Source organism: Paramacrobiotus metropolitanus, unplaced genomic scaffold (assembly GCF_019649055.1).
Source record: "Paramacrobiotus metropolitanus isolate TYO unplaced genomic scaffold, Prichtersi_v1.0 Parri_scaffold0000117, whole genome shotgun sequence".
Lineage (NCBI taxonomy): Eukaryota > Metazoa > Tardigrada > Eutardigrada > Parachela > Macrobiotidae > Paramacrobiotus > Paramacrobiotus metropolitanus.
Window position 1 is genome coordinate 383,065 of NW_026570337.1, and position 26,393 is coordinate 409,457.

A 26,393-nucleotide genomic window follows, 5' to 3' on the forward strand; every position below is an offset into this window, starting at 1 on the left:
CTGAACACCAGAAATCGGGAGACAGTGCAGACAATCGTCGTAAATTCCTTCGAGCCAGGACGCGTCACGATAAGGAAATGGTTTCCCGCAGTAACGATTCAGACACCGAATCGGTAGTCAGTGGTGCAGGAAACGTCAGCGACAGTGAGCCAGAGGATGATTTAAAAGAGTAAGGGCAGCAGGTACCGGCGTTGCTGTCCCGCGTCCAAAGAAACCGCCGGATAAGCCAGTGAAAATTAAACCAGTAAAGCTAAAGCATCCACAAAACCAGTGCCAAGCAGTCTCGCTTGTCACCAGGTAATTGTGGATTCACAGCCAGTGATTAAGCCAGTAAATGTAAATAATCTCCTTTCACACGTTCGATTGGAGATTATTCCAGAGATGTCAGTAGGAAATGCAAAGCAACCAGAGCATAAAGCCAGTATGAATCTTCGCGGCTTTACCGTGAAAGATTGCCAGTGTAGCGTAGATAATAACCCACGAGTACATCATTGTGAAATTATTAGTGATAACGAGCCAGGAAAAGCACCGACGTTAACGCATCCCGTTACGATCGAATCAGAGATTGTAGACGCTTTGGTTGATACCGGGGCGGAAACGTCTTTGGTATCAGATCAGTTATGTCGCCAGCATAATTTGTATCAGAGACCGTTACGCAAAATAATGCATATCAGAGGGATCGGAGGAGTGTGTAACTTTTCCGTTACCCATTATGCCAGTGTACCTATGAAAATTAATGGCAGTATTGTACATCACAGTATGTACGTTAAACCACCTTGTAGAGACAGCGTGCATCTCCTTATCGGGCAAGATTTCCTAGAAAATGCCGTTATGGTGGCAGACTGTGGTGAAGTCACCCACCTGCGGTCAGAAAATAAACGAGCGCTCCCTCATAAACCCGTATATCAGTCCGGCTCAGCTGCATCTGCTAACCCGGAAGTATATCAGTCCAGCACAGCTAACTCAGCTCCGCTGGAACTATACCAGTCCCGTCCGGCAGAAACTGCCGCACAGGAAGTATATCAGTCTAGGAAACCCGGAGTGTCGTCTTACCCCATACCAGTGGCAACGCAGTTGCCACTGGACACATATCAAAAAAGGGGGAAAGCGACGAAGGAATCAGAGCACACTGTCATACAACAGCAGAATATTGCCATAAACCCGCAATCACAGAAAGCCAGAAAATCAGAAGATAAATCCGCTAGGAAACCAGAGTATAAATCAGAGAAGGTCGTATCAGAGAATCAAATTAATATCTGGTTAGATTATCAGGCGTATATAAGCCAGCTCAATAAATTAGCCAGTTATAAGAACTTTGTCGTCAATAATTTAAATTCCAATCTGGCACGTTTGAAAAGGCAGAAAGCGAACGGCAGACACGTTTCCAGAGAAAAATGGTTTCTAAAAAATCAGCACGAACTTGTTCGCCAGGACATTATCGCAGAGTATAACGAAATGAAAAGAGATCGCAGACGTATCAGCAAAGCATTCACGGTGTTGAAAGTCAAAAAACCCCACTTTCTTCGCGTTCCTATATCAGTGATTTATAAATGGCCGTATCATGAGTGGTCAACACTTGATCCAGCCATTTTCGGCTCATTTAAATATAAGCCGTTTAATCAGGTAAAAGCCAGTAGACCGCCAATGCCAGTGAAGAAACACGTTACATTTTGTAAAAATCTTTCGTACACTCGTACTTATACGAAAGGTGAGCCAGTGCCACATAAGCCAATTTCGAATATGCAGCCAGATAAAGGAATTTTGCATTTAAAGAAATTATATCAGAGTTCAAAGTCAGAGCCGCGTAAAACCGATAAGTCAGTGAAATACAGCGATGTACTTAAAGCATACGTGTATAACCCGATAGAGACGATAGTGTATAAGCCGGTTGTTGACCATCCAGCTTTTCACTATCATCCCCTTAAACCAGAGGATTATCCAGAGCATTTTCCGGAATTATTGTCAGCTCAAGTGCCAGTTATTACTAAACCAGAGATTACGCCAGGAAATGAATTGCCAAAAACTCAGCCAGCTACGGTCAGTCTTAAAGAACTTCAGAGAAGATACAGTGAACCGTATACTTTGCGTGTATTGCGGTTTCCCGATTATACCGTAGCAGAACAGCCAGTAATTCTACAACAGCCAGAGGTTGCTTCACAACAACTGGTTAATGTAGAACCTCTCCATAAAATGCAGCCAGTGAGTTTACTGGATGAACCAGTAAATAATGTATGTAATCAGGAGTGTTTACAGCCAGAGATAGCCAGTGTAAATCAGAACCTGGTAGAATCTGATCGTATCCATCTGTTACAGCCAAATATACAGCCAGATACGCAGCCAGTCAATAACGAAACATGTACTTTGCCAGAAATTGTTGATGATAATATGGCAGAAAATTCAGAGACCAAATTTCGTATCAGAATGCGCAAAGTTTATGCCAGTGATAATTTTACTGTCGATCCGGGTTATAACTGGGTCTCAGTAAAGGCACATCAAAAAGGACGTATCAGTGATGATCAGTTGTACATATTTTCGCCAAACCCAGCGTTGTATTCAGCGGCTAAACTACTTCCCCTACAGGGATTAGTAAAGCCAAAGGATAGCCAGAGTGATATTTACGTCGCGAATTTTTCCAATCAGAGACGTATAATTAAGAAAGGCACGTGGCTAGGTATTCTGGAAGAATACGAGGAAGTAGAATCGATAGCCAGCATATTCAGTACAAAAATCAGTGAGCGAACACCAGAGGAACAGAAAGAAATTATGGATCAGATAAATCAGTTGAATTTTAATCCGGATTTAAAGCCAGTGGAAAAGCAAGCATTTATTGATTTGCTTGTGGAGTTTGGAGATTTATTCCCAACTTCAAAGCATCTGTATGGAGTAAAGCCAGAGACTGTATCTCACGTCATCGATACCGGTGACGCAAAGCCAGTAAAAAGCCAGCCACATCGTACTTCGTGGCGTGGTAGACAGTTGATCGCAGAGCATATCCAGGATATGCTGGAAAAAGGCATTATACGTCCCAGTAAAAGTAACTGGTCATTCCCAGTTGTCCTTGCCAGTAAAAAGAACCCAGATGGCAGTATTGGCACAAGATTTTGCGTTAATTACATTAAACTGAATAACTTGACGAAGAAGGATAATTATCCTCTTCCGAACGCAGATGAATTGTTGGACGCAGTATCAGAGAATAAATATTATTTCACCTTCGATTGTTCATCAGGCTTTTGGCAGATACCTATGCATCCAGATTCGATAGAAAAGACAGCATTTGTTACGCAGGATGGTTTGTTTGAGTTCGTGCGAATGCCTTTCGGCGTTTGCAACGGGCCCGCAACATTTCAGGCAGCGATGGATAAGACATTAGCCAGAGTGAGACATTTGGGAATTTTCGCCTACCTCGATGACATTATCGTGGCAGCGAAAACCTTCGCAGAAGCGCTAATGAAAGTTAGAGCTTTGTTTGAATGCCTCAGAGAAACCGGTTTTACTTTGAAACCTTCAAAGTGCCACATAGCTAAGCCAGAACTCCATTTTTTGGGACATATCGTTAGCAGCGCAGGTATAACGACAGATCCAGGGAAGATTACAGCCATTCAGAAATACCCGCAGCCAACCAACGAGAGAGAGATGCGCTCTTTCCTTGGTTTAGCCAATTATTACCGCAAATTTGTAAAGGGATACGCTTCCCTTACGCAGAATCTGTACAGTTTGTTGTCGAAGGATAAAGACGTAGCCAGTGATTGGAAAGAGGAACATACGGCAGAGTTTGAAGCGATCAAACATGCATTGACTAATTCGCCAGTCTTAGCCAGGTTTGACCCAGCAAAACAGGCAGTGATTGAATGCGATGCATCCACAGTCGGCATTGGAGCCGTCCTTCACCAGGATGGACATCCAGTTGCGTATGCCAGTAGACTACTTACAGACGCAGAGACTCGCTATGCTATCACCGAACTTGAGTGTTTGGCAGTAGTATATGCGATTTCGAAATTCCGCCATTTTATTGAGTTCAGCGAGTTTACGGTGCGTACAGATCATCAGGCACTTGCGAATTTAATTCGCTCAGCCAGTAATCGCCAGGGAATGAATCCGCGCTTGACTCGTTGGGCATTACAGTTAGGCAGTCATCACATTAAAATTGAGTATAAACCAGGGCGTTTTTGCCATAACGCCGACGCACTCAGTAGACACCCGGTAGATCCCGCAATTCCAGAGGAAGAGTGGGATGATCATTTCAGTACGCCAGTAGTTCGTATGATCACAGTCAAAAATGCCAGTGAATATCAGGAATCAGAAGCCAGTGACATGGAGGTAGAAAGTGAAAATGTCCGACAGGACGATGCCACTGGTATGGAAAATACCACTGATATAACGCAGAGAAAAGGAGCCGTTGGTATGGGTAAATCTGATAACGCCATTGGTATGGAAACATCCATCGGTAAAAGCCAGAAAAACATAGCCACCGGTATGGGGAATATCACTAGCGCCAATATGCAATATAATGATGCCACTGGTATGAACCATGGTTTAATCAGTCATATCAACGCGACTACTGTATCAGAAGCAAGCCAGACAGATAATAGTCAGCCAGTCAAAATTGCACAGCCAGGTGAAGAGGAAGAAGAAGGAAACTTCAAATTCCTACGCAGTGAGCAGCTCAATGACCCATCACTCGAGAAAATGATTCTTTACCTCGAGGATAAGCCAAACAGCCAACACCCAGACAGTCTTTATAAACAGTTTGAATTACATCAGGGAGTGTTGTACAGACGCAGTGAGAAGGACGATCGTCTTAACCGGCGATTCGTCGTTCCCAGGCATTGGAGAGCAGATATCATGCGCGCTATGCATGATTCACCCGCAGCAGGTCATTTGGGAATTCAGAAAACAAACCACGTCATATCAGTGAGATATTATTGGGATAATATGGTTACCGATATTTATAAGTACGTAAAACGTTGCCAGAAATGCCAGTTCAGAAAAGTGCCGCGCAAGGCACCGCCAGGGAAGTTACAGCAAGTTAAAACCGGAGAGCCATTTTTTCGCATCCAAGTGGATCTTAAAGGTCCACTTAAGGCCAGTAAAAAAGGGAATAACACTATCGCAGTAGCCATCGATCAGTTGACGAAGTTTGTCGTCGCAAAGGCAATTCCAGATCAAAGCAGAGACAGTTGCAGATTTCTTATTACATGACGTGATATTGCCATACGGAGCACCATTAATTATTAATACAGATAGAGGTAGTCATTTCCTTAATAACGTTATTGATGCCATTACGAAACAGTTGAAAATTAAACATCAGTTTGGTACAGCGTACCACCCGCAGGGAAGAGGACTTGTTGAGAGGCAGATGCAGTGGATAGGCGATGGCCTATCCATGTTAGCAGGTAGAGCAAACGAAAAGAGATGGGATGAATTTCTCCCATTTCTTGTGGCAGCATATAACCGTACAGTGCAGAAGACAATTCATCATTCGCCATTTTACATGCTGTATGCCAGAGAGCAGTCACTTCCAGGTGACACAATTACGCAGACAAATTTGCCAGAGGATTATGACAACATAGACGATTACTTGGAGAAATTCAAGTATCGTTTAAATGTTGCTCATGACGTACTGATTCGGGCATTACTGCTCAGACCGGTTCGAGTTCAGAGGATAAGCCAGCTAGTGTGGAATCATCCCCTCCGCCAGAAAATGAAGCCAGAAAATCTGTAAAACGCAAATCGAGGAAAGTCAGTGTAGAGACAGATACATCAGAATCGTCCAGTGATTCTGATGGCAGTTGGACAATAACAGCAAATAGTAAGGGCAAAGTTAAAATCAAACGGCATCGTCAGACGCCGAATGATTTGTTAACCCAGCCACTTGAATCAGAGACAGACGCAGAAGACGCAGATCTTGTGGAAAAACTTACACGCCAGAAACGTCGTAAACCGCGATTCCCAGCCAGTTAATAATGTTTTCATAATTTAATTAGCAGAGAAACATTGGTATGGGGCATATATTCAGTCACCGTAATCTTTTATTCAGTGCTCAGTGAACTTAGCCAGTTTGCCAGTAAGTATCGCAGAGTGAAATCCATAAATCAGTGTATTGTATGGAGTCGTATGACATGGTGCAGCTAATCAGTAAAAAAAAAAAAATTATGCCAGCATTGATTATCATATACACTGCATGGTACATCATAGTGTTGTGTTGTATAATTTTGTTTATTATCAGAGAAATTATCCGTGATATTTGCCAGTGAATTTTTGCAATTTACTAACCAATTGCATGTGCATGACTTGGCATTGTATAGTACAGCTATCAGACAGTCAGCAGTTTAATCTTTCAGTAATGGACCCTAACCGAGGCCATAGCCGCCGCGGTCGTCCACGGAAGAAATCAGCTCCCGCAGTCGTAGATCAGATACAGGCAGAGGAAGACTCACAAACATCAGAGGAAGAGCATGTTATGATCATTGGAGAAACTTCTCCTAGGGCAGAGTCTAGGCAGTCGATTTTCTCAGAATCGGAACTTTTAGCCAGAGTTGGCCTTGAGCCAGATCAGAATGTGGCATCAGTGCAGAATGTTGTATCAGAGCCAGTGTCGACTTCCACACAGGGGAGTTCGATTTTGCGAAACTTTACTCAGGCAGACTTTGATCGTATCATGCAGGAAAATCAGCAGTTACAGCAGCAAGTATCACAGCTACAGAGCAGTTCACAGCAAGTCGAGCCAGACAGTAGCTCATCCCCTAAACCCGCTCCAGAACAGGCAGAGATGCAATCAACCGCAGGAAATGTGTTGCCAAGCCAGCCATCCAGGGATCCGAACATAGTAGTACAGCCCCGTATTACTATGTCAGATACGCAGGAAAGCCAGAGTAACGTTAAAAGCGAGGATCAGAGACCGATTCCTATTGAGCCAGAGTTTTTCAGTAGGATTGCTAGGGCTAAAGTCCCAAACGCAGATATTGCAGCCAGTATCCGCCAGAAACAGGTAGATGGCAAATCTGAGGGACCAGTCACACGGTCTCGGGATAAGGCTATACCATCAGCGAATTTCGGTAATTTACGAGCCATTAACCCGACAGTAAGTTCACCGATCAGATCTTTGCAAACATCAGGCAGTTTTGGTGGTTTACGGTGCAACACACCTCTAACCCCGCCAGCGATCCCGAATCAAAACCCGCAGATTCAGCCAGTGTTTGATCCTCCTCCTCCACCAGGATGGATTTACAGAATTATTGAGCACTCGGGAGAGCCAGGTCGTGTGAATATGGTGTCGCGTACGATCCCATTTCACCCGAGAGGGCCAGCTCCCCCACCGCCAGGTTTGCTTCCACCACCGCCAGTGTTAGAAATGTCACGGGTTGATATGACACGTATGCCAATGCATTCTTCATCAGCATTAAGCCAGATACCGATAGAAGGATCGCCAGAATATCCAGAGCCAGCAACAGTGCCAGGTAGACGTAAACCATCATGCCAGAAAACTCCTCCGAAATCAGAGCAGAATACTTCGGCAGAGAAGAAAGCTCGTACAAACGGCAGTAAACGAACCAGATTATTGGCAATTATCCCAGCAATCATTCATGCGATCAGAGAATCTCGCAGTCCTAGGAAGAAAAGACCAACATTGCCACACCTTCAAGCCATCTACAGATCTTGGCATCAGGATTCAGATCCAAACCTAGCCGAGTTTGGAGAGGCAATTAATTTGGCAGTGAACATTGGCAGTGTCATTCGCACTTTCAGCGATGGCACAAATCAGTGGTATACAGAAGCACGTTATAATACGCCAGATCTTCGCCGTGCTCAGCATGCAGAAGATCATTTAACATCACCCGCAAGATTTCATCAGGCAGTAGAGGCAGCGATTTCAGAGATTCACGATCCAAATGGATCCACAGTAATCGAAATCATCCAGTATATTCAGGCAGTATTTCCTCAGCCAGCACATATGTCCTTGGAGATGACTATCAGAGCGATTAATCAAGCCATTAATAACTTGGTGTTAAAAAGCAGGCAGTGGAGCGTATTGAAAATACAGTGCGTGACTCCGAAGGACAATATCGTTTTGCCCTTCGCAGTACGCGTGTTCAGAGACTCAGCGCCTTGACAGGTTTGCCGCAAGAAAATATTCCACCTCCCCCGCCAGTGAATAACGAGTTAACTCCAGAGGATATTATCAGAGTGATTTTACAGTTGCAGGCTAATTTCCATCAGCCAACGGCAGATTTAATTTGGCAGACATTGTACGCAGAAAGGCCAGAATATACGATAGTCGCAGTATCGTATTTGTTGCAGCAGATGCATAATTCCCGGCAGATTGTACGCCAGTTTTATGGAGGTACTCAGGCAGTGTTTCATACGCGTGGTTTCGTAATTACACGATTACCACAGATACGCCAGAGTTCCGCAGATTATTGGAGAGATTTAATTCCGCGTGCATTTGCAGAGATTTGGAGTGCTAGAGGCACAACGATCAGCGAGGCAGTGCATTATATTCGCACAATTTTGCCAGAAATGCCAGCATTGCCAGTAACACAGATGACTATGTACGAACGCCAGCTGATGAATAATGAAAACGATTTTCATTATGAGCATGACGATTATCGTTTAGTGTGTTTTCATTTGACACACCCACTGCCATCACTACCAGAGCCAGAACAACCGCAAAAGAGAAAAATTATTAGAGATTAACTTCACTTATTAACCAGACAATAATCAGAGATAGTCAGAGAAGTACCGTATGTATTGCGTGATAGCCAGAAATCGGTGAGAATATTCACATCACTCGTATTGCATGGTAGCCAGTGATTATCAGTTAAAGGCACTGCATAGTAACAGTGTAATAAATTCAGTGAATTATCAGAGAATTAATACCGTATTACACGCATTACATGGTTTGCATATTGTATATTACACGTATTGCATGGTAGCATTGTAATAAAATCAGGGAAATATCAGAGAGTTATACTCCATGTTAGCGCAGTATACGGCGCAGTACATATCGTATTACACCGTACTTCGCAGTGATTACCAGAGAATTTAATCAGATTCCGTGTCTTAGGAATTCTGGTTAAAATTATTATCAGAGAAAAATAGCTAAATTAATTTTTAATTTAGTTATTAAGCCATTTCCGCAGCAATGGAATCAGCGCCATTAATCAGTGTTAATTGTTGCCATTTTTCCTTGCAGACGGCTTACGCCAAGTATTATGATAGCCAGTGCAGCGGATGTTATCAGAATACTCTTCGTCGCCCATGCGCAGAATGTCTTCTAACAGCGATTGAAGACACAGACGGCCAGGTTTTCGCTCTCGTATCAGAGGTTGTTCTCGGAAACCTCAACGCATACGAGCGACTACGCCAGAGAGATTTGTGGCAGTATGTGGAGCGCAATCCCAGCTATCATCAGAGAGTTTACAGCGCAGTTGTCCAGCATATCAAGCAGATTACGTTGTGGAATCACGAGACTCCACCGCCAGAACCGCGCCAAATGGATGAACGTCGTCCACCTCAACCAGTGACAGCCCATCGAGATCAGCGAACCGGTAGTGCTCCATTGTTGCCATGTCCAGTTCAGCAGCAGCAGTCGCAGACGCGTTATGCGGATGTGACTCGAGATCAGCGCAGCGATTCTCGCCAGTCAAGCAGCAGTTAGCCAGAGCAGCGCCAGAGAGGAGGACCAAGGATTAGTTATAATCCTCTAAGCGGTCCACAGTTCGAGCCACAGATGGTAAGAACTTATAGTGAATCAGCCAGTATTGCATCAGTGTCAGATGATTGTTCAATCCCGTCACAGACATCAGAGAAGAAGCCAGACCCGAAGGAAGTTATGCCAGAGTTGGATTCAGTGGAAAATCATGTGAAGATGATTATGAAGCATATGGACCTGAACGATCAGAGACGATCCGCAGAATATAAGGCGGCGATTACACTTGTGGTTCAGGACTTCCACGAGTTCGAGCGCGAATTGGATTTATACGCAGCGATGAGAAATTCCCACTGGAAGACAGAGCAACCTTACGGCAGAGAACTGTTTTATACGTACGCAGATATCCGGCAGAATGGACTCGCAGGTTATCTGGGTTTGAATGAACTCAGTGATCCGATCAGTAAAGTTGACTACGAGAAGTTGTCGCAGTTCCAGTATCATGGAAAAACGTATTATTTGGATTTCCTGTATCAGTGGATCAGTCCGTTTGCCAATCCCGCAATGTTTTTGGTTGGATGTAAGGCAGCTTCACACTGCCTTCGCATCTGGAAAATCGCCAGAGATGTTCCAGAGATGGAATGGCAAGATCCGGATAAATTCAAGGATATTCGTACCTTTTTCGGTCGAATGTTGGCAGCGTTGTTAGGCCAGTGGAACAGCAATCGTTTCGTATATGACCGCAAAGAGCCAGCTCGTATGGTGCGTCATTTCCGTGGAATTGGCACGCCACTGAATGAAATCGAACAGAAACGGTTGTATAACGCAGCGTTAGCCAGAGAAGAGAAGTTAGCCAGGGAAATTCCGAAACCATTTGTTCGGAATCCGTTTGATGCTATCAGTGAACATCAGAAGAATTTGGATCGTAACTTCAAGAAGCGAGGAATCACGGAGATTTCCTCCAGCCAGGGTGATGGGCAGCGTAGTGTTGCACCATCACCTACCAGTCCGGATCAGCCACCGCCAAAGAAAGTCGCAGATAAAGCGCCAGAGAATCAGAAGAAGAAAGTCACTTTGGAACTCACCTTGGCTACGGCAGCGATGAAGAATACTACTCTTGCCGAGAGTAATGTTATCAGTGACGCAGACAAAATGGACACATCTATACCGGCAGCGGTAGAATCAGAGAAGACGGGCGAATCAACCGGCAAACCTTTGGAATCAGAGAAACCAGCAGCGGAACCGGCTGAATCAGAGAAACCAGTAGGTAAAACTGATTCAGACACTATCAGTGATACAGCCAGTAAAGTTATCGAAATGCACTCTGACGAAAGTGTGGACGGCATTCCAGATGCAAACTGAGGGGAATGTATCAGTGATTTGCCATTCATACTAGCCAGAGATGCATCAGTGAAATTATCAGTGGAATTCGGAAACTCCACGGGCAGATACGGCACGTGTGAGTTGGACTGGATAACTCCTTGGGCAGATACGGCCCTTGTGAGTCGGATTTGGAATGTCCCGCTTGGACTGGATGGATTGTACCCACCAGCGGAGTTCCGGTATTTTTCTTTTGTTTCTCATAACTGACCCAATTCCTGTTTGTGATTAATTTTAATTAGCGTTCTTTCATTTCGATGGAATTTTATTTTGGTAAATTAACTTTAAGGCCATAAGCCAAATTTTACTCGCCTTTAAGGCCATGATGTCTTTTAACTGTTTTCATTGTAAGACACAGAGTGCCAGAGATATCGCAGTAAAGCATTACGGTTATCAGCGTACATATTCATTTCATTTAGCCATTTATGTCGCCAATCTTTATTACTCGGTCAGTGATAGCAAAACTACTTAAACGCAGAAAATGGCGCAGAGAAGTTGAAAATTCAGCCGCATTTGACTGGACAGTGTCGAATACTTCGAGGATCGTCGGTTTCGTCTAGGCAGTGTCAATCGGTGCAGCCATCTTGGGCAGACATGATCAGCTCCATTGATCGCGACAGAGTGGGATCACACACGAAGTGAGGTGTAGCCAACCAAGTGGACAAGCCAAGACGTTGACTCGTGGCAGGCATCGGCTGGTGCTTGTTGCGATGTAGCGTCGACCGTCCCCGCGGCGATACTCACGGGCTGTTTCAGGTCCTCGGGAGATGTTGCGTGATTTCGGGCGAAGTCATGTCGGTTCAGGGGAAGTTGTGTTGGTTGGCATTGCTTATGCGGGGCTTCCGGGCCTCGGGGGACCTCGGCACCCCACCCAGTGGCATGAGAGAGACTTCGTGGAGGTGGTCAGGCTATAGACGTCTCGTACCGCCTTGCGGAGGATCGCCCAGAGATACGTATTTTGTATGTGTTTGCCAGTGTATGCAGCCACATTGCAGGTATATTCAGCAGTGGATGTACGAGTGCCTACCGAGTGCACACGTACATCCGGTTCAGAGCCAGCGTATCAGCGTATCGGTGATATGCAGATGATCAACGGATCATTTTTGCACAGCTCGCAGTGTGTTTTATGTCAGCTTGTCAGCCACATCCCTGTGTCATAGTATGCGCTATGTTATAGTGATTTTTGGTGATTTTTATGGTGTTGGGAAGAGTAAAAGAGGATTTTACGTCTTCCTGTTGTGTTCTCGTCCTGTATTTCCGATAGATATAGCAGCGGGCACCTCACGTAGAACAAGGCCCGTATTGCAGCATTCTAGAGTTTGGCAAAACTGATTGTCAAGTTTCTTTTTTGTAAAAAACTTGTGACTGTATTCTATCGCCAATCTGAATAAAGTGCTAGTTTTAATTTTGCTCCTGCATTTCTGGTTAGATAGTTGCTTTATAATATTCGCTTACGGATATATGCACACCATACCTTTACACACCGTATTATGACAACACTGGTGCTCGAATTAACTGAATATCTATATCACTGAATCATGATTGATGGGCAGTATTCAAACGCCGCAACTTTTTATTAATTTGGCAATAGCCACCACACATAAAAGTGCCTGCGCGCTGGACACTAATTAATATGACTCATTTAAACATTGAAAAAACAACCAAAATCGTTAGTGATACTCGTCGTCTTAGGATGCGCATTCGCCATTCATAGTTCCCAAAACAGCTGCAGCATTTCCTTTAACTACTGCTAAACTTAAACGCTGTCTCAAAAAGGCCGTAGATCGCGATTCCCTTGTTTTTCCCCGATTCTTCCGGCCAACGAAACGGATCAATCCGGCAAAAGCCGTTGCAAAAGTCCCCAAGCGTCTCGACCGCCAAATAGATACCCTAAATTCTCAACGAAATCTTACTTGCGACGCTTGCTGTTTTCTGCTAGCTGTGCAACGCTACCGGCTTTCTTCGAGCTGGCCCGCACATGAGACTTCAAAGCGCACATTTACCTGCCTGCTAACTACAGCATTGTAAATAAATTTTTAGAAAACACACTCGTAGAAATCAAAAACAGTTCATCCAGGTTGCGAGTACACTCAATGGTGCCAAGAACACAACCATCATTCTCACGCTGTACTTCTACTCTAGGCTGCAAACGCTGCAGCAAAAATTTATGCAGAAAAGCTACAATGTATATTTACCGTGTTTCTTGAAATGAAGAAATAAAATGTGCATATAACATTATATTGCAAGTATCTGCGTACGAGTACCTTAACAATAGTTAATTCTCAGTAATAAGTGCTAGAACGTAGTACTTACGAACAGCTTATAAATGCCACTGGAAAACCAATTATCAGCTCCAATTATCAGCAACAGACTGCAGACTTTCCTGAAGATTTAACTCCAATTAATTGTTCTCGTCTAATTTCGTCGTATTATTGAACGCGGCTCCGAAAACATTATAATACTATCTTACAGTAAAGCATGAGCAGGTGTGTGATACAAGTAAATTATTGTTGACCGCGAACCATTAGAAATCCTGATGCGAAATGCCGTCAAAGCTGTTTCGTCCAACAAAAACTGTAGTACTGATTCGAGAGAAGTAAACAGTTCTGTAAGCGAATTGGAAAGGGCTATAATGCAATGAGTTTTTAAACGAGCGAGATCGGCAGTACAAGGTGCAGCCTTCTATCGGCGGAAGCGGCTGCAGTTCCGGTAGAGGAAGGGATCGGCTTCCTGTCTGACCCGTTGCGGCAGATCCCATTGCGACACGGTATCCTTGCAGCAATTCAGAAACGCATTCATTTTTAACTCCTTAGTCATGCAGCGTTCACGCGGATTGCGGCACAGACACTTGCCGACAAAGTCCTGTATCTCGGTGGGAAGCAACGCGGAAACAGTCGGCACACCTCCGTTGCCGACGAACAGCAGCACCTTCACGTCGTCCGTTAGGAGACGCCGCTCTCCGTCGCCGTCTTCTTGACAGAACTCCGGCCAACCGCCGTTAATCACCTCCAGCACGACACAACCCAGACTCCACATATCGCCGCGCAGGGCCACTTCGCCGGACTCGTCCAGGATGCATTCGCCGGTGATTCGCTCGGGCGCCAGAAACAGCCACGCTCCCCGCTCTCGCTGCGCTCCGCTGGGCCGGTCCAGCGCGACGGCGACGTGTCCCATGCCGGTGAATTGGATATGCGGATCACCCTGAGCGTTGATAGAAATCATTATGTTGGCGCCCCGCAAATCGCGGTGAGCGTAGCGGTGTGCGTGCAGATAGTCCAGGCCGGCAACCATTTGGACGACTATGTCCTGCAACTGCGGCGCGGTTATCACGTTCGTACTCGAGAAATCGTGCAGATTCTCACCTACAAGTTGCAACAGCATATTTCTTTTGTGTTGTTTTACACCGTATGTATAATTCAAAATAATTTTTCTATTACTGTATTTACAGAATTTCTACATAATTTCAGTAGTGAGTCATTAATAGTGATGCAGAGTCATAGACTGTAGATATACGTACATCATCGTGCGACTGGAACTACTATGATCACTGCGCAAATATGTCACTGCCCCGGGGGCTGTGTAAATGAACGCCCCTAGGGGCAGCGCCCTTTAATATATATCCAATACTGGCAATACACATTCAGAACCAATAATGAACTTCAACCCTTCCCGCCGCGTTCCGGTCTGCCAATGCACACAAAAGTGCATTTTCCTAGTATATATTTATGTCAAGACATCAATCAGGATTGTATTTACTTAGCGTTACCTGCAACGAACTCCATGATGACTTCGTATCTCCAAGGCTCAAGGTTAATAGCCAAATCCTTGTCGTGTTCGCATTCCTGGTGATGGATCTCACGTACCAGATTCCGATGCTGCAAGGTGGCGGTGAAATCGAAATTCGCTTTTAAGCGTTGAATTTGCAGTTCACGCTGCGGTTGGTGGATACTTAATCGAATATGCTTAACAACAACGCACTCGTTGCTGTTAGTTAAAAGACCTTTGTCAACTGATCCGTGCACACCGTTAAAAATCCGACAAAAGAGCTCAATTTCTTCCGTAGATTCCCTGGACGCCATGGTGCTGGTACACCTTGCTGTTGCTGTGGATTCAGGGCATTTCAGGCATTCTGCACAGGGTCTGACCCTCTTTCGGTGAACAGACAGTTAATTAAGTCTACGATTTTGTTAATCATGTACACCATATACAGATATAACACGATGTAATACGGCACAGGAATAAACTCTAAACGAGAAAAAAACGAAATCAAAATGCAGTACAATGTTTAATATTATGTTTACAACCAAAAAGTTCTGGCTGTGAGAGCAAGCGTCGATTCCAAGTCCCAACGCTGAATCAGAACCATCCACTGAAGCCTATGGATGGCAGTAGCCATGTGCGTGCGTTAGTTTAATGTACTGCCCCAGGCCGGCGGCGCATTCTACTGGGGGCTCTCCTCTCCTGCCGGTAATCGCTGCGATGTGCTTGCCTTCTTGCAATTTGCGTCAAGTGTCTAGTTTTATTTGTACATTCAACTCCTTACCTGAGACCGGCTGCTGGCTACTGTAACTGGTAACCTTGGATGCAATGTTAAGACCTCCACTTCGTTAATATGCACAAAAATTTATCAACACAGGCAGCGCTGGCGAGTTGTTCGGGCCCAGTTGGCAGTTACGTTTCTGCCAATTGAATCACGGCATTAACAAAGGATGAAACACGCCGGGTGTGATTAAGCTTGTAGTTAATAGGTCACCATAGCGTTTATGCAATAACATTCTCACTAATTGTTTTCGTCGTAAGCGTGGTGTTTCACACAGCCCACAGCCGGCACGAAGCAATAATATTATCTGTAATTATAATATACATAGAAGTTCCGCATTTGTGTCAGTTCCCGGTCGCCTGGCTATTGCTGGATGCGTGAAAACCTGTTTTCGTTCGGTCGATTACTTGTTTTGGTCACTGGTCAGACTGCATGCCGGTTGTTCGTCCTGACTCAATGGCACCGTGTGCTACAGTGGCAGTGCTGATGACGCAACATGTTCTGGCGCAGTATTTAAGCAACCTGAACAGCCACAGCAATGACAGCATCGAGCGAGCAGCAGCCGCCAGCCAGCAAGGCGCAGACGCCGCTAATGCTATTGATTTTTAGCGTTAAAGACATGTGCTGTATGATTCATAGACACAGTCACACAACTTGCAATTTATATTTAGTCAGTAGTCTCAGTACTCTCTGTGCTGATGTGATTATATCGCAGTATGTGTGAAGTTCTGAACATGGCTACTACGAAATCTGCGACAGTCGATATTGAGCTTCTGGCTGGGATTTTCAACGGTGTTCATGGATTAATTTACAAAGGCGTCTTAACTGAAAGCAATGAGAGCGTCGCTGTCAAGCACATTGCACTAGATGTCCCACAACAACAGCGTGATCGCCAAATTCAACGTTTACGAGTGAATCTGGATTTTACGGCAAATTTGCACCATCCCAATCTGCTGCGTCAGATCCGTCATCAGCAGGGGCTCCACGAGACCCCTGACGACTCGGGACATTTTTTTAGAGCAAATCTGACCTCGGGATAATTTTTGCGCATTTTTCTGATATAGAAACCATTTTTCAAAATTTTTTTCGGTAGAAAAAATTTCTGACTGCCGGTGCCCCATACGCCCCTCAAATACCTCGGGCGGTTGCAATGGCGCCACGAAAAAATCCTTTATTTTGGCGTTTCGAACACTTTTTCTAAGTAAATCGATATCGCTGATTCTGAATATGTTGTCAGAAAAATTTTGTTAGTTATAGGAAGGAAGAATTCCAAGTTTTAAAATTTTTGGATAGATTTTGCAAAATTTTGTTTTTATCGAAAAATTATTTTTTTGAACTGAAATTTTTTCTGATATTATATTCAGAATCAGCGATATCGATTTACCTAGAAAAAAAACGTGATTTCATTGCAAAATTTGAGGGCGCACAAAATTTTTCAAAAGATTTTCTCGAAAAATGCGCTGATCTCAGGACCGAGGTCGTCCGATAGGAATGGAGCCTGGAATATACGAAATCATCACCGAGTTCTTCCCAGGTACACTCAGAGTAACACAAAAACTACTAATAGAGAAATCATTCGCTCACTTGCAGAGTACGTTCCACTGTAGAAGTAGAGTAGGTGGCTGGTGGTTTTCGCAAGTGATTAATGTACGTAAGGTCGTGCACTAGGTTACCTAGAAGTAATATGAGTACAAAATGTATGTACATATTCAAAGTCATCGGTGTCGCCAAGAAACCTTACGTTTACTGTTGCAGGGGAAATTCTGCACGATTTCGTCAGTACCAACGCCGTGGCAGCGCCGCAGCTGCAGGACATACAGAGTAGTCGGCCAACTTGTTGCCGGTCTGGACTACCTGCATGAGCAACGCTATGCGCACGGCGATTTGCGGGGCGCCAACATCATGATCGCGGTCAATACGCTTGGCCATCCTCATATCAAAATTGCCGCCATGGGCCGCATCGCCAACGCGCTGGATCGACGCGGCGAAGAGGTGCCGGAGCGGGGATGCACGCTGTTTATCCCGCCGGAAAGAATGAATCCAGGGCGAATACTCGGATCGTAAGACCCGCAAACTGGCCATGCGCAGCGATATCTGGAGCCTGGGCTGCGTCGTGGCTCGTGCTGGAGGTGATTGACGGTGGTTGGCCGGCGTTTTACGAAGACGATGGCGAGGGAGGGCGGCGCCGGCTGACTGAGGATGCGGAGGCGTTGATGTTGGTCGGTCGACTTCATTTACAGACCATCGAATTATTGGCGTTGGATGTTCATATAAAAAAATGCACCCTGCAACCGAAGACTGTACGAGTCTTCCAGTTTATCACGCCGTATCTAATTTATTTATTAGACGGTTATATCTAACAACTGTACAGTACGCACGGCGCGGATTGTGAAAATATGAACAGCCGATTGGTTTCTGACCAGTGTGCTTTCGAAGGTGGGTGCTTAAATTGGAAGATTGACTGAAGGCCTTTCCCAAACCGTACATTCGTGGGGCTTTTCTCCTGTTCAACAAAAAAAATTGTAGATGTTGCTGCTACGTACATACTGATACCGTAAGTTACCAAATTATTTCTTGAACGTCTATCGCTTTACGGACGGTGCTCTCTATCAAAAGCATATATCGAAAGGGCAAAAAAGTGGTCATGACGCATTCGTACGGTATATGAATGCAGTTTAAGGTAATACAGCAACGGTAAGAAACGCGGTAGATTTTATGCGCCTATTCATGCGAACTGCCGCTCTTGGCACAAAACGCTTGGCGTGCTGTGCTTGGAGAAGCCGCGAAAGATATAGTCAGCTTCGTTGGACGCCTAATTCGGTTAAAGACAGGAGAAAGCCGATTCGGGGAAAGACAGGAGAAAGGAAAGACAGGAGAAAGACAGGAGAAAGCCTTCTTAAGAAACAACGCATCAGTCTAGCGATAATGAAAGGAAGCGCTGCCGCAGTTTTAGGCACTTTGCCGGGCAGAAGTAAATTTGGGGAAGGGAATGATTTTGGTTGTTTTTGGAACTTGTAACCTTAGTGTGTGTAATCATTGTTGTTGAACACAAAGGAAACCAGTCATTAAAAAAGATTTTAGGCTTTATCAACAAAACAATTCGACACGTACACCCTCAATCTGGCTGCAAAATGGGATCTCCGCTAAGCGCGAATATTTTCGATCAGCCAGCAGGACAGCTTTGGGCAATAGCATCCTATGAATATACGAGTACTTTCGGTTTCTTCTTGCGCAACATTTTTCCCTTTCTGTATCTGTACCTAACCGCGCTGCTTTCCCGCCATCCTCATCGTGCGCCCGGTCCCGGCGGCGTACTTATTCGGCTGGTTATTAGCGGCGCGCATTTGGTTTGTACCATTACTGTGTTTGTACTTGCAGCTAGGGTTGAGATTCATGAGGTTCAAACCCAGTTTTGAAAGGAAATGAAAAGAAACGTGAAATGAAAAGAAATGAAATGAAACGTGAAATCAAATTATTTAAAAAATTAATTATTCTAATAATATTAATTATCACACTTTAATAACTTTTCCTGTTGTTTCAAATACTTGTTTACAAAATATCGTTCAGACATCAAGTTACTGTATATAACTGCCACCACTCACAAAAAACGGTCCGAGAGTACGAGATATGGTAAACCGCAAAACCGGTAAGTAGGAGTTGAAACATGACGCTTTTGGTTTTATTTTATTTTTAGAGATCCTGCAGTAATTGTGTTAAACATGCCGTTCCAAAAGGATTTTTCTTCCTTTTTGCCATAAGTGCATAAAATTTGGGGTGCCTAGCTGTTATAAGCAGGAAGCGAAGTGAGATTTACTCACGATAAGTACCAGCGGCGCTTGTGTTGCCATCTGCGGATGTCCGACGATGGCATTAGAAACAATTAGTAGTAATATACTCGCTAATACCGATGAAAAAATCGCGTTTACACCAAAAGCAGTCAAATCTGTGTAAGGTTTTTTAATTTTTTACCACAAAATTTTATGAAACACGTTAATTTTATGCGGTATGTCAGAGACCGCACACTCGAGGCGGTAGACACCTCTTGTGGCTTTGCTCTGTCGCCCGCCCGCACATGGCTACTCCATTCGTGCCGCGCTATTACGCTGCTCACTCAGCGTATACTTTGTCTACGCTGACCAATCAGCGCATTTCTGCACTCTTGGGGGCGTAGCCCAGCGCTTACGAGCGATTCCATGCTTTATGGCATCAGCTGTTGCGTACCCGCAGCACGCTGCATCATTACCACTTTACTGACTTGCGCGCTTGCAGCTACTTTTCCACAGTGATACCGCATTGGTTTTCTGTGTTTGTTTGTGGTTGCTTTATTGTTCCCAATAAAGGCGATATTTGCCCCATTTTCCCATCTGCTTCTGTGTCATATCTGACATGGTAGCAGACTCGTTAGGTTTTCTTTCCTGCGAGACCTCTGATCCCCAGTGAAGGCATAATCGGTCGAACTATGCTGATCGCCTATAAGTAGGCCAGCCAACCCGCGACCATCATCTCCTGCATCATACGGATCTCACTGGAGATCCGCAGCGCGACGGATTATTCATACGGGTCGGTGCCTATAAGTAGGTCCCCCGCAGCTTTGGCTCCCCGCTCAAAAACTGAGTTGGGTACGTCGCAGTTTACCAAATAAGCGCCCTACCGGGTTGCGTTAATACGGGTCAGGCTCATAAGTGGGCCTCCCGCAGCTTTGGCTCCCGGCGCAAAAACTGCGTTCGGTACGGTCCTGCCACATTTGACGCCCTATCGGGTGCGCTGCGGCCCTTACGGTAGAAAAGGGTGAAGAGGAACGACGGAGCAGCAGTTTGGATCGAAAATCGACCGGTAAGACCTGCTGTGGCGTCGTAGGTTTTCGTAGAACTATCGTAAAATTCGAGGTTTTCGCGTAGAACCTAACTAAAACCCTTCATAACTTTTCAACCGATTATCCGATTCGCTTAAAAATAGCTTTTTCGGATTCCTTGAGAAATTTTACACTAGAATCGTGTAACGTTACTCTCGCAAAATTTTTTCCTAATTTTTAACGAATTATCGGCGAAAAACAACCGCCATTTTGTCCAGCCGGAATTTTCGCGAAAAAGTCGCGTGACGTCAGCGTGGTGATTTTCCATAAAAATTTGACCAATCAGAACGCGTGGGAATCTTCCCCGTGTTATAACAGTCATAGTGACTCATACTTTTTTGCATTTTTTGCTCACGGCACGCTACTCGTGACGTAGAGCTTTTTGCAAGACCATTTTGTAACTGACGTCACACTGGTCAGTAACGTAACATAGGGCCATAGGAAGCTAACGCTAAACCTGAGCTCTAGCGTACCTGACCAGCACCGACAGCGATCCAACCCGTTCCGGTCCGGACCAAAGACCAAAGAAATCTTCTAAGTCCCAATACCATGGGCCAAACTCAAAGCGCCTTGGCCAAGGTGATGCCTTACACCAGCCATGAGCAACTCCAACGGAGATTGCTCAGTCCTATGGACAGGCGCCAGCAAAATGATTACGCCAAGCCTCGTGGGAAGAACTACGCCACGCGCCAACCAACGGGGCCTTACGGGCTTCGTAGCGCCAGGCCAACCAGTTCTGACCCGGACGAGCCAAACTCGGCCGGCTCTACGAGTTCGGTCGAGGCCAGGGCCAGGCGGGGCAAACAAATCCTGCCGGCCGACCTGAGACCAGCGACGAGTCTGGACGCCACCCGACGACACATTCCAGGAGGCATCCGACGAGTTGTCCGAGGCCAACCAGCCTCAGGACAGCCAACCTGGTGCCGATAGGAGGCATCCGACGAGTTGTCCGAGGCCAACCAGCCTCAGGACAGCCAACCTGGTGCCGATAGAACGGCCCAGGCTAACAGTGTCCCCGACTTGGCACAACAACCGGCCATACCTGGTCGGGCCAAGTCCAACTTGAGGCGCCAACAGCGGCCACAAGTGAGGACAAGACACGCATTGATGGACCAGGGCCAAACGACTTGGCCCGGTCCAACCTTGACGTCCAGGGTCTGATAACACGTCCAACCCTATCGGGCTCGGACCAGATCCAACCTGAGGCACCAACGGTGGCCAAAGGTGGACGCAAGGCAAAGGGCCAAGCCAAAAAGGCTGGTCCAAAGGCACATGACCAGGGCCAACAGCCCGTGAGTCAATCGCCAATCATGTTTGAAGTCGATGGCTCAACCCATACAACGCCATCGCCGACCAATGACGTCATCGGCGCGTCTGGCCCGTCCAAACCGGACCAAGAGCCAGTGGCCTGGCACAATTAAACAGGGCCACAGCCAGGATGGACCTGTCGGCCACCTGGGACATAAACAGCGCCAGCGTCACCCCGCCAAAGCTGATCCAGGCAACCCGGCCCGAGGAGATCGACGAAGTCGACCAACTTCGGACCACAGTACGGGACCTGACCAAACAGCTGGCGGACATAGCCGAGGCCGCCCTAGCATCCGAACGTTGGATGCAGGACGAAGTCTCCAAGCACAAAGACCTTGCGGTCCAATCGGACGCAGAGGCTAAACGTGTCTCGGCCATACTGGCCCAGACCCAACTTGAGCTAACCCAGCTCAAGTTGTCACCATGTCCCAATGCTGAGCGAGACCAGCTCGGCAGGACAATCCACAGCCTAGAAATGGCTGTGGCGGGACTCGAAGCACTGCTCACCTCTACGAGGACTGAGCTGGCCAAAGCCAAGGATGACTTGACTGCGGCCCGGACCACTATAGACGAAACCGATTCAGAGGCGGACCGCCTCTTGAACGAAAATGAGCGTCTTACAGACGACATGGCCAACCTGCAGGACGAAATCAACCGCCTGCGGAACGGCTATAACCTTCTTTATGAGAGCCACCAAAATCTCATGAAGACAATTCAACAAGGAGGACTGTTGAGCCAAACGGTTCAACAGAAGGAGGCACAGAACGTGCAACTCCAGCAACAGATCGTTGCCCTCCAGAGCCAGCTCACGACCGAATCAACCATTCGGGTCCAACTTGAGCAGAACAGCGCCATTGGACACCAAAACTTTGTCCAACTGGAGCAGGCCTTCAACCAAGCCAAACAGGTGATCCAGGGCCAGCACGACCGGATCATCACCTTGGAGGCCAATAACGCCGGCCTGGTCAAAGACTACCAGGCGGCCACCCAAAGAATAACTGAACTTAACGAGGACCTGGAAAGGCTAAGCACGGAAAACGCCTGCTTAGACGCGGAGAAATCACATCTCGAGAACTTACATTCTGAGATGTCCGCGGAACCACCATCCTAGCACACCTTTCCGGACTCGGATACACAACGTCGACAAGAAAAAGTCGACGAGGCTTTGCGGCAGGGCCAACGCTTCTACCGAGAGCCAGTGTATCACCAGAAGAACTACCATGTTAACATGGCTGTGGAAGGACCATCGGTTGGACATCCCCCAACGGGGCCAACCATACCACGCCTCCCAGCCCGGAGGACCGCGGAACATCAATGGCGACAGTAACGCTGCCGCCACCACCAGTCCCGGTCACCGCATCAGCCACTATTGGTCCAACGACCATAGTGACACCTGCAACGCAAACTCATCCGTCCGCGTCAAGCGGGCCAGGCAATACCCAGCCACAGCTACTTTGGGTCAAGGCCACAGTATCCGTCCTTGTATCCGTCCATATTCCCGAACATGGACTTCAGTTTTAGTCCACATCCGGCCACAAGCCAGGCTCACACCAGTGGTATGGATCCAAACCGGACCAACCCGCTTTGCCCAATGTTCGGGCCACCAACCACACAAGGACAGATGGGAGGCCAAAGTGGTACACCAACGGTGCAACAACCACTAGTAGGCCAACTAAGCCTATTTGGCCCTCCTATCTCGGCGGCAGCCCAAACGGGCCAAGCTCAGCCGCAGATGGGCCAAACCACGCCCACGGGCCAAAACGTGCCCAACCCACCAGGCATACCGCCAACAGCGGCCATGCCACCAGGACCAGCAGCCCAACCAGGCCAGGGCCAAAATGCGCCCATGTTGGTCCAGCTCCCGAATGGAGCATACGCATGGATGGCGTCCAACGGGGCCATCCAGCTTATACCGGGACAGCCAATGTTGGCTCAACCCCAGCAGGTGCCGCAGATACCACTGCAGCTAACACCTGCCCCATCACCACCGGTCAGTCCAGCTCTCTCAACCAGAGAGCAAATTAAGGAAATGGCCCAAGAGATGGGTAAAGCCACCGCGAGAGCTCAAGTCCGCACCGTGTTGCCAAAGTTTGACGGCAACAAAACAATGGTGAAAGGATGGCTTGCACAGGTCCGACGGATTTGTAAGCAGTCGTCTGATCTGAACAAACCAGATCCGGACTTCATGAGCCGCATTTACATGGCCCTATCGGACCCTGTAAAAGAATGGTACACTGGCCAAGCCAATCGTGAAGACGAAGACGGCTGGACAGTGGAAGAGTGGCTCCAGAAATTCGCCACTCGCTACGGCGACGACAATCAGCAGGCCACTGCCATGGGGGAAATTACACACCGGTGTTATCAACACGGGTTCGAAACCCCAGAGCAGTACTACGACGCCATGCTGACACTCCAGACGCGTGCTGGCTTGGATGACACAATGACCCTTCACTTCTTGAGAGAGAGAATGTGAAAGAGCCAGAACTACGCCGCGCTCTGGACATCCGGATACCGAAGTCACCGGCAGATTTCCGGGACTATGTCCGGCAATATACCATGGGAAAGCCGGAGTACGAGGGAAGGACGGGCCGCGGATCAATCATCCGTATGGCCACACAAACGCCACTAGCCCAAGTCGTACCACAACAACCGGCACCCTATCCTCCGCAAGCGACGCAGGCCCAGATTGAGGCAACATACGCCGCCATCGCGGCCTTGAACTTAGCCTCCCCACAACGTGGGTCTACACCGCCCAACGGCGGTACTGGCGGCTATGGCCAGGCCCGAAACCAGGGCAACTATGGCTACAGCCAGGGCAACAGCGGCGGAGGACCAAAGGGCAAGTTCTCCAAGGGCCAAAACGCCAGCTTCACTGGAAGCCAAGGCAATAGCCCTGGGGGACAGAACCGAAGCCCAGAGGCAACGGAGGCCAGAGTGGCCAACGCCAAACTCTGAGCCCGAAGAGGCCCGCAGACAAGAGGACATGTACATCGACCGAGTCGAGCGCATGTTCGAACGATGGGCCAAAGATGGAATAATCACTTGCAGCCACTGCCTGTGGGGAAACCACAACCGAAGGCTGTGGCTATGCAAACAGGCCATACGGCGAAAATCCAAACCGAAAATGGTACTTGATTGGCGAAGCCGTTACACAAAGGCTACCCTACCGGGTCAGCAAACCCTAACCGCTTCGGCTTAGTGCCACCCAAACAACCCAGACCACAACGTGGTAATGGGGAATGGCAGCCGAAGACAGTCCACCGGCTCAGGAAATGGGTCCGGTGGCGGCAACTCGCAGAATGGTCCAAAACAGGGATGCCAGACGCCAGCCAATGAAAGGCCAGCGCTCCCACCTATACCGGACCAGCTGGTGAAGCCAAATGGTAGCGGAGGCGGCCCCAACCGGGCCAGCCCAACCGCGGGAAACGCTTAAGGTCGGGGAGTATCGGCAACTCACCTGACCTAAGACCGGAACCTAAACCGCCGGACATAACCCCTGTACAGTCACTAACCCACATGGATCCCAAACTAACCCACATGGCTCAACAGCCTACTAGCGGATCCAGGCTTTGCGCCAAACCAGCGCCTAAGCCATCTGGCTCTAAAAATGATGCCAGGCCGACAGTCGTCCAGCTGGCGACCAAGTCGTTTTTCGGAGCCTCAACTAACCCTAAGGCCAACCGATCTCCAAAACTCGGAGCCTCAACTAACCCTAAGGCCAACCGAACACGTGGCAAAGCGAGACGTCGCACCACGAACATGACGTATCCACAATCGGCGTCAGACACATCCTCCGACAGCGCACCGGAAGGATGGTCCGTACAAGATACGGACAGTGAGGTCCGATCCTTAAAAGATTGGACAGCCGAACCTCTTGAGGCGTCAAGTCCCCGCACCTGCTGGCCCCAGACCGGTGGACGACCCCTCGGCACCACACCAACGGTGCGAACTATCAACAGCTCACGGACCTTCCTAAACACCAAAAGCATGTTTTCGACCTTACGGGTAGCGGAAACATCACCACAGGAAGAGTCTGTCCAACAGGAGCCTCCATCACCTCAGTACGCTCCTGATGATCCAGGACCAGTGTCGCTAATCCCCATTGTACCGGTGATGCGGGAAGTGACAGTTGGTCTCGACGAAAACCGCAAACCGAAAACCGTCAGAGCATGGACGCACAAAGTCCAAATTGGACCAGTCCACACGCTCGCCATGCTGGACACCGGAGCGGAGACATCCCTCATCAGCCAGCAATTTTGCACCGCCAATGGCATCAAAATGGAGCCATTAGGACGGAACACCAAAATCCTCGGTGTTGGCGGACAAACCGCCTTCGTGGTCTCCCACTGCTGCACCGTACCGGTGACACTGCGGGATATAAGAGCCACCACACGTTCTTCGTCCAACCGACGTTAACGGACGTGCACGTACTACTTGGATGTGACTATCTCCACTCCAAGTTTACTATCTCAAACCAAACGAAGAAATCGTTTGGGACGCGGTAAGTCTATCCCGATACCAGAGGCACGGGACCCGATGATGAAGTGAGAGTTAATCGGCTTGATCACCCGACGAGTTCTCCTTCTACCTGCTGGGAATGCCTGGACACCATTGAAAGCCTCATATGGGAGCTGCGCGTCCATAACGCAATCGAGCGTTACATG

The 26,393-nt window shown here is 47.3% G+C and overlaps 2 protein-coding genes across 4 annotated transcripts; one reads left to right on the forward strand and one right to left on the reverse strand.

Moving 5' to 3' along the window:
• Positions 1-9,420: 9,420 nt before the first annotated feature.
• On the forward strand, positions 9,421-11,230 carry LOC129598195 (uncharacterized). Of its 3 annotated transcripts, XM_055495977.1 has the most exons (3): positions 9,421-9,733; positions 9,800-10,912; positions 11,001-11,230. In XM_055495977.1, the coding sequence occupies exons 1-3, from the start codon at positions 9,731-9,733 to the stop codon at positions 11,043-11,045; spliced, it is 1,161 nt and encodes a 386-aa protein (XP_055351952.1). In that variant the 5' UTR covers positions 9,421-9,730; the 3' UTR covers positions 11,046-11,230. The 3 variants fall into 3 exon arrangements, with proteins under 3 accessions (XP_055351952.1, XP_055351951.1, XP_055351950.1); XM_055495976.1 differs by having other exon boundaries at positions 9,421-10,916; XM_055495975.1 differs by having other exon boundaries at positions 9,421-10,912.
• A 2,481-nt stretch (positions 11,231-13,711) lies between these two features.
• Positions 13,712-15,108, reverse strand: LOC129598207 (uncharacterized). Its single transcript, XM_055495988.1, has 2 exons — positions 14,796-15,108; positions 13,712-14,391 (listed from the first exon to the last, which is right to left on the reverse strand). The coding sequence occupies exons 1-2, from the start codon at positions 15,106-15,108 to the stop codon at positions 13,712-13,714; spliced, it is 993 nt and encodes a 330-aa protein (XP_055351963.1).
• Positions 15,109-26,393: the final 11,285 nt, after the last annotated feature.

Coding starts and splice junctions, on each gene's coding strand:
- LOC129598195 (XM_055495975.1), top strand. CDS start 9,731: ATGGTAAGAACTTATAGTGAATCAGCCAGTATTGCATCAGTGTCAGAT. Junction 10,913..11,000: donor CGGCTGAATCAGAGAAACCA/GTAGGTAAAACT, acceptor ACGGCATTCCAG/ATGCAAACTGAGGGGAATGT.
- LOC129598207 (XM_055495988.1), bottom strand. CDS start 15,108: ATGGCGTCCAGGGAATCTACGGAAGAAATTGAGCTCTTTTGTCGGATT. Junction 14,392..14,795: donor CATCATGGAGTTCGTTGCAG/GTAACGCTAAGT, acceptor TGCAACTTGTAG/GTGAGAATCTGCACGATTTC.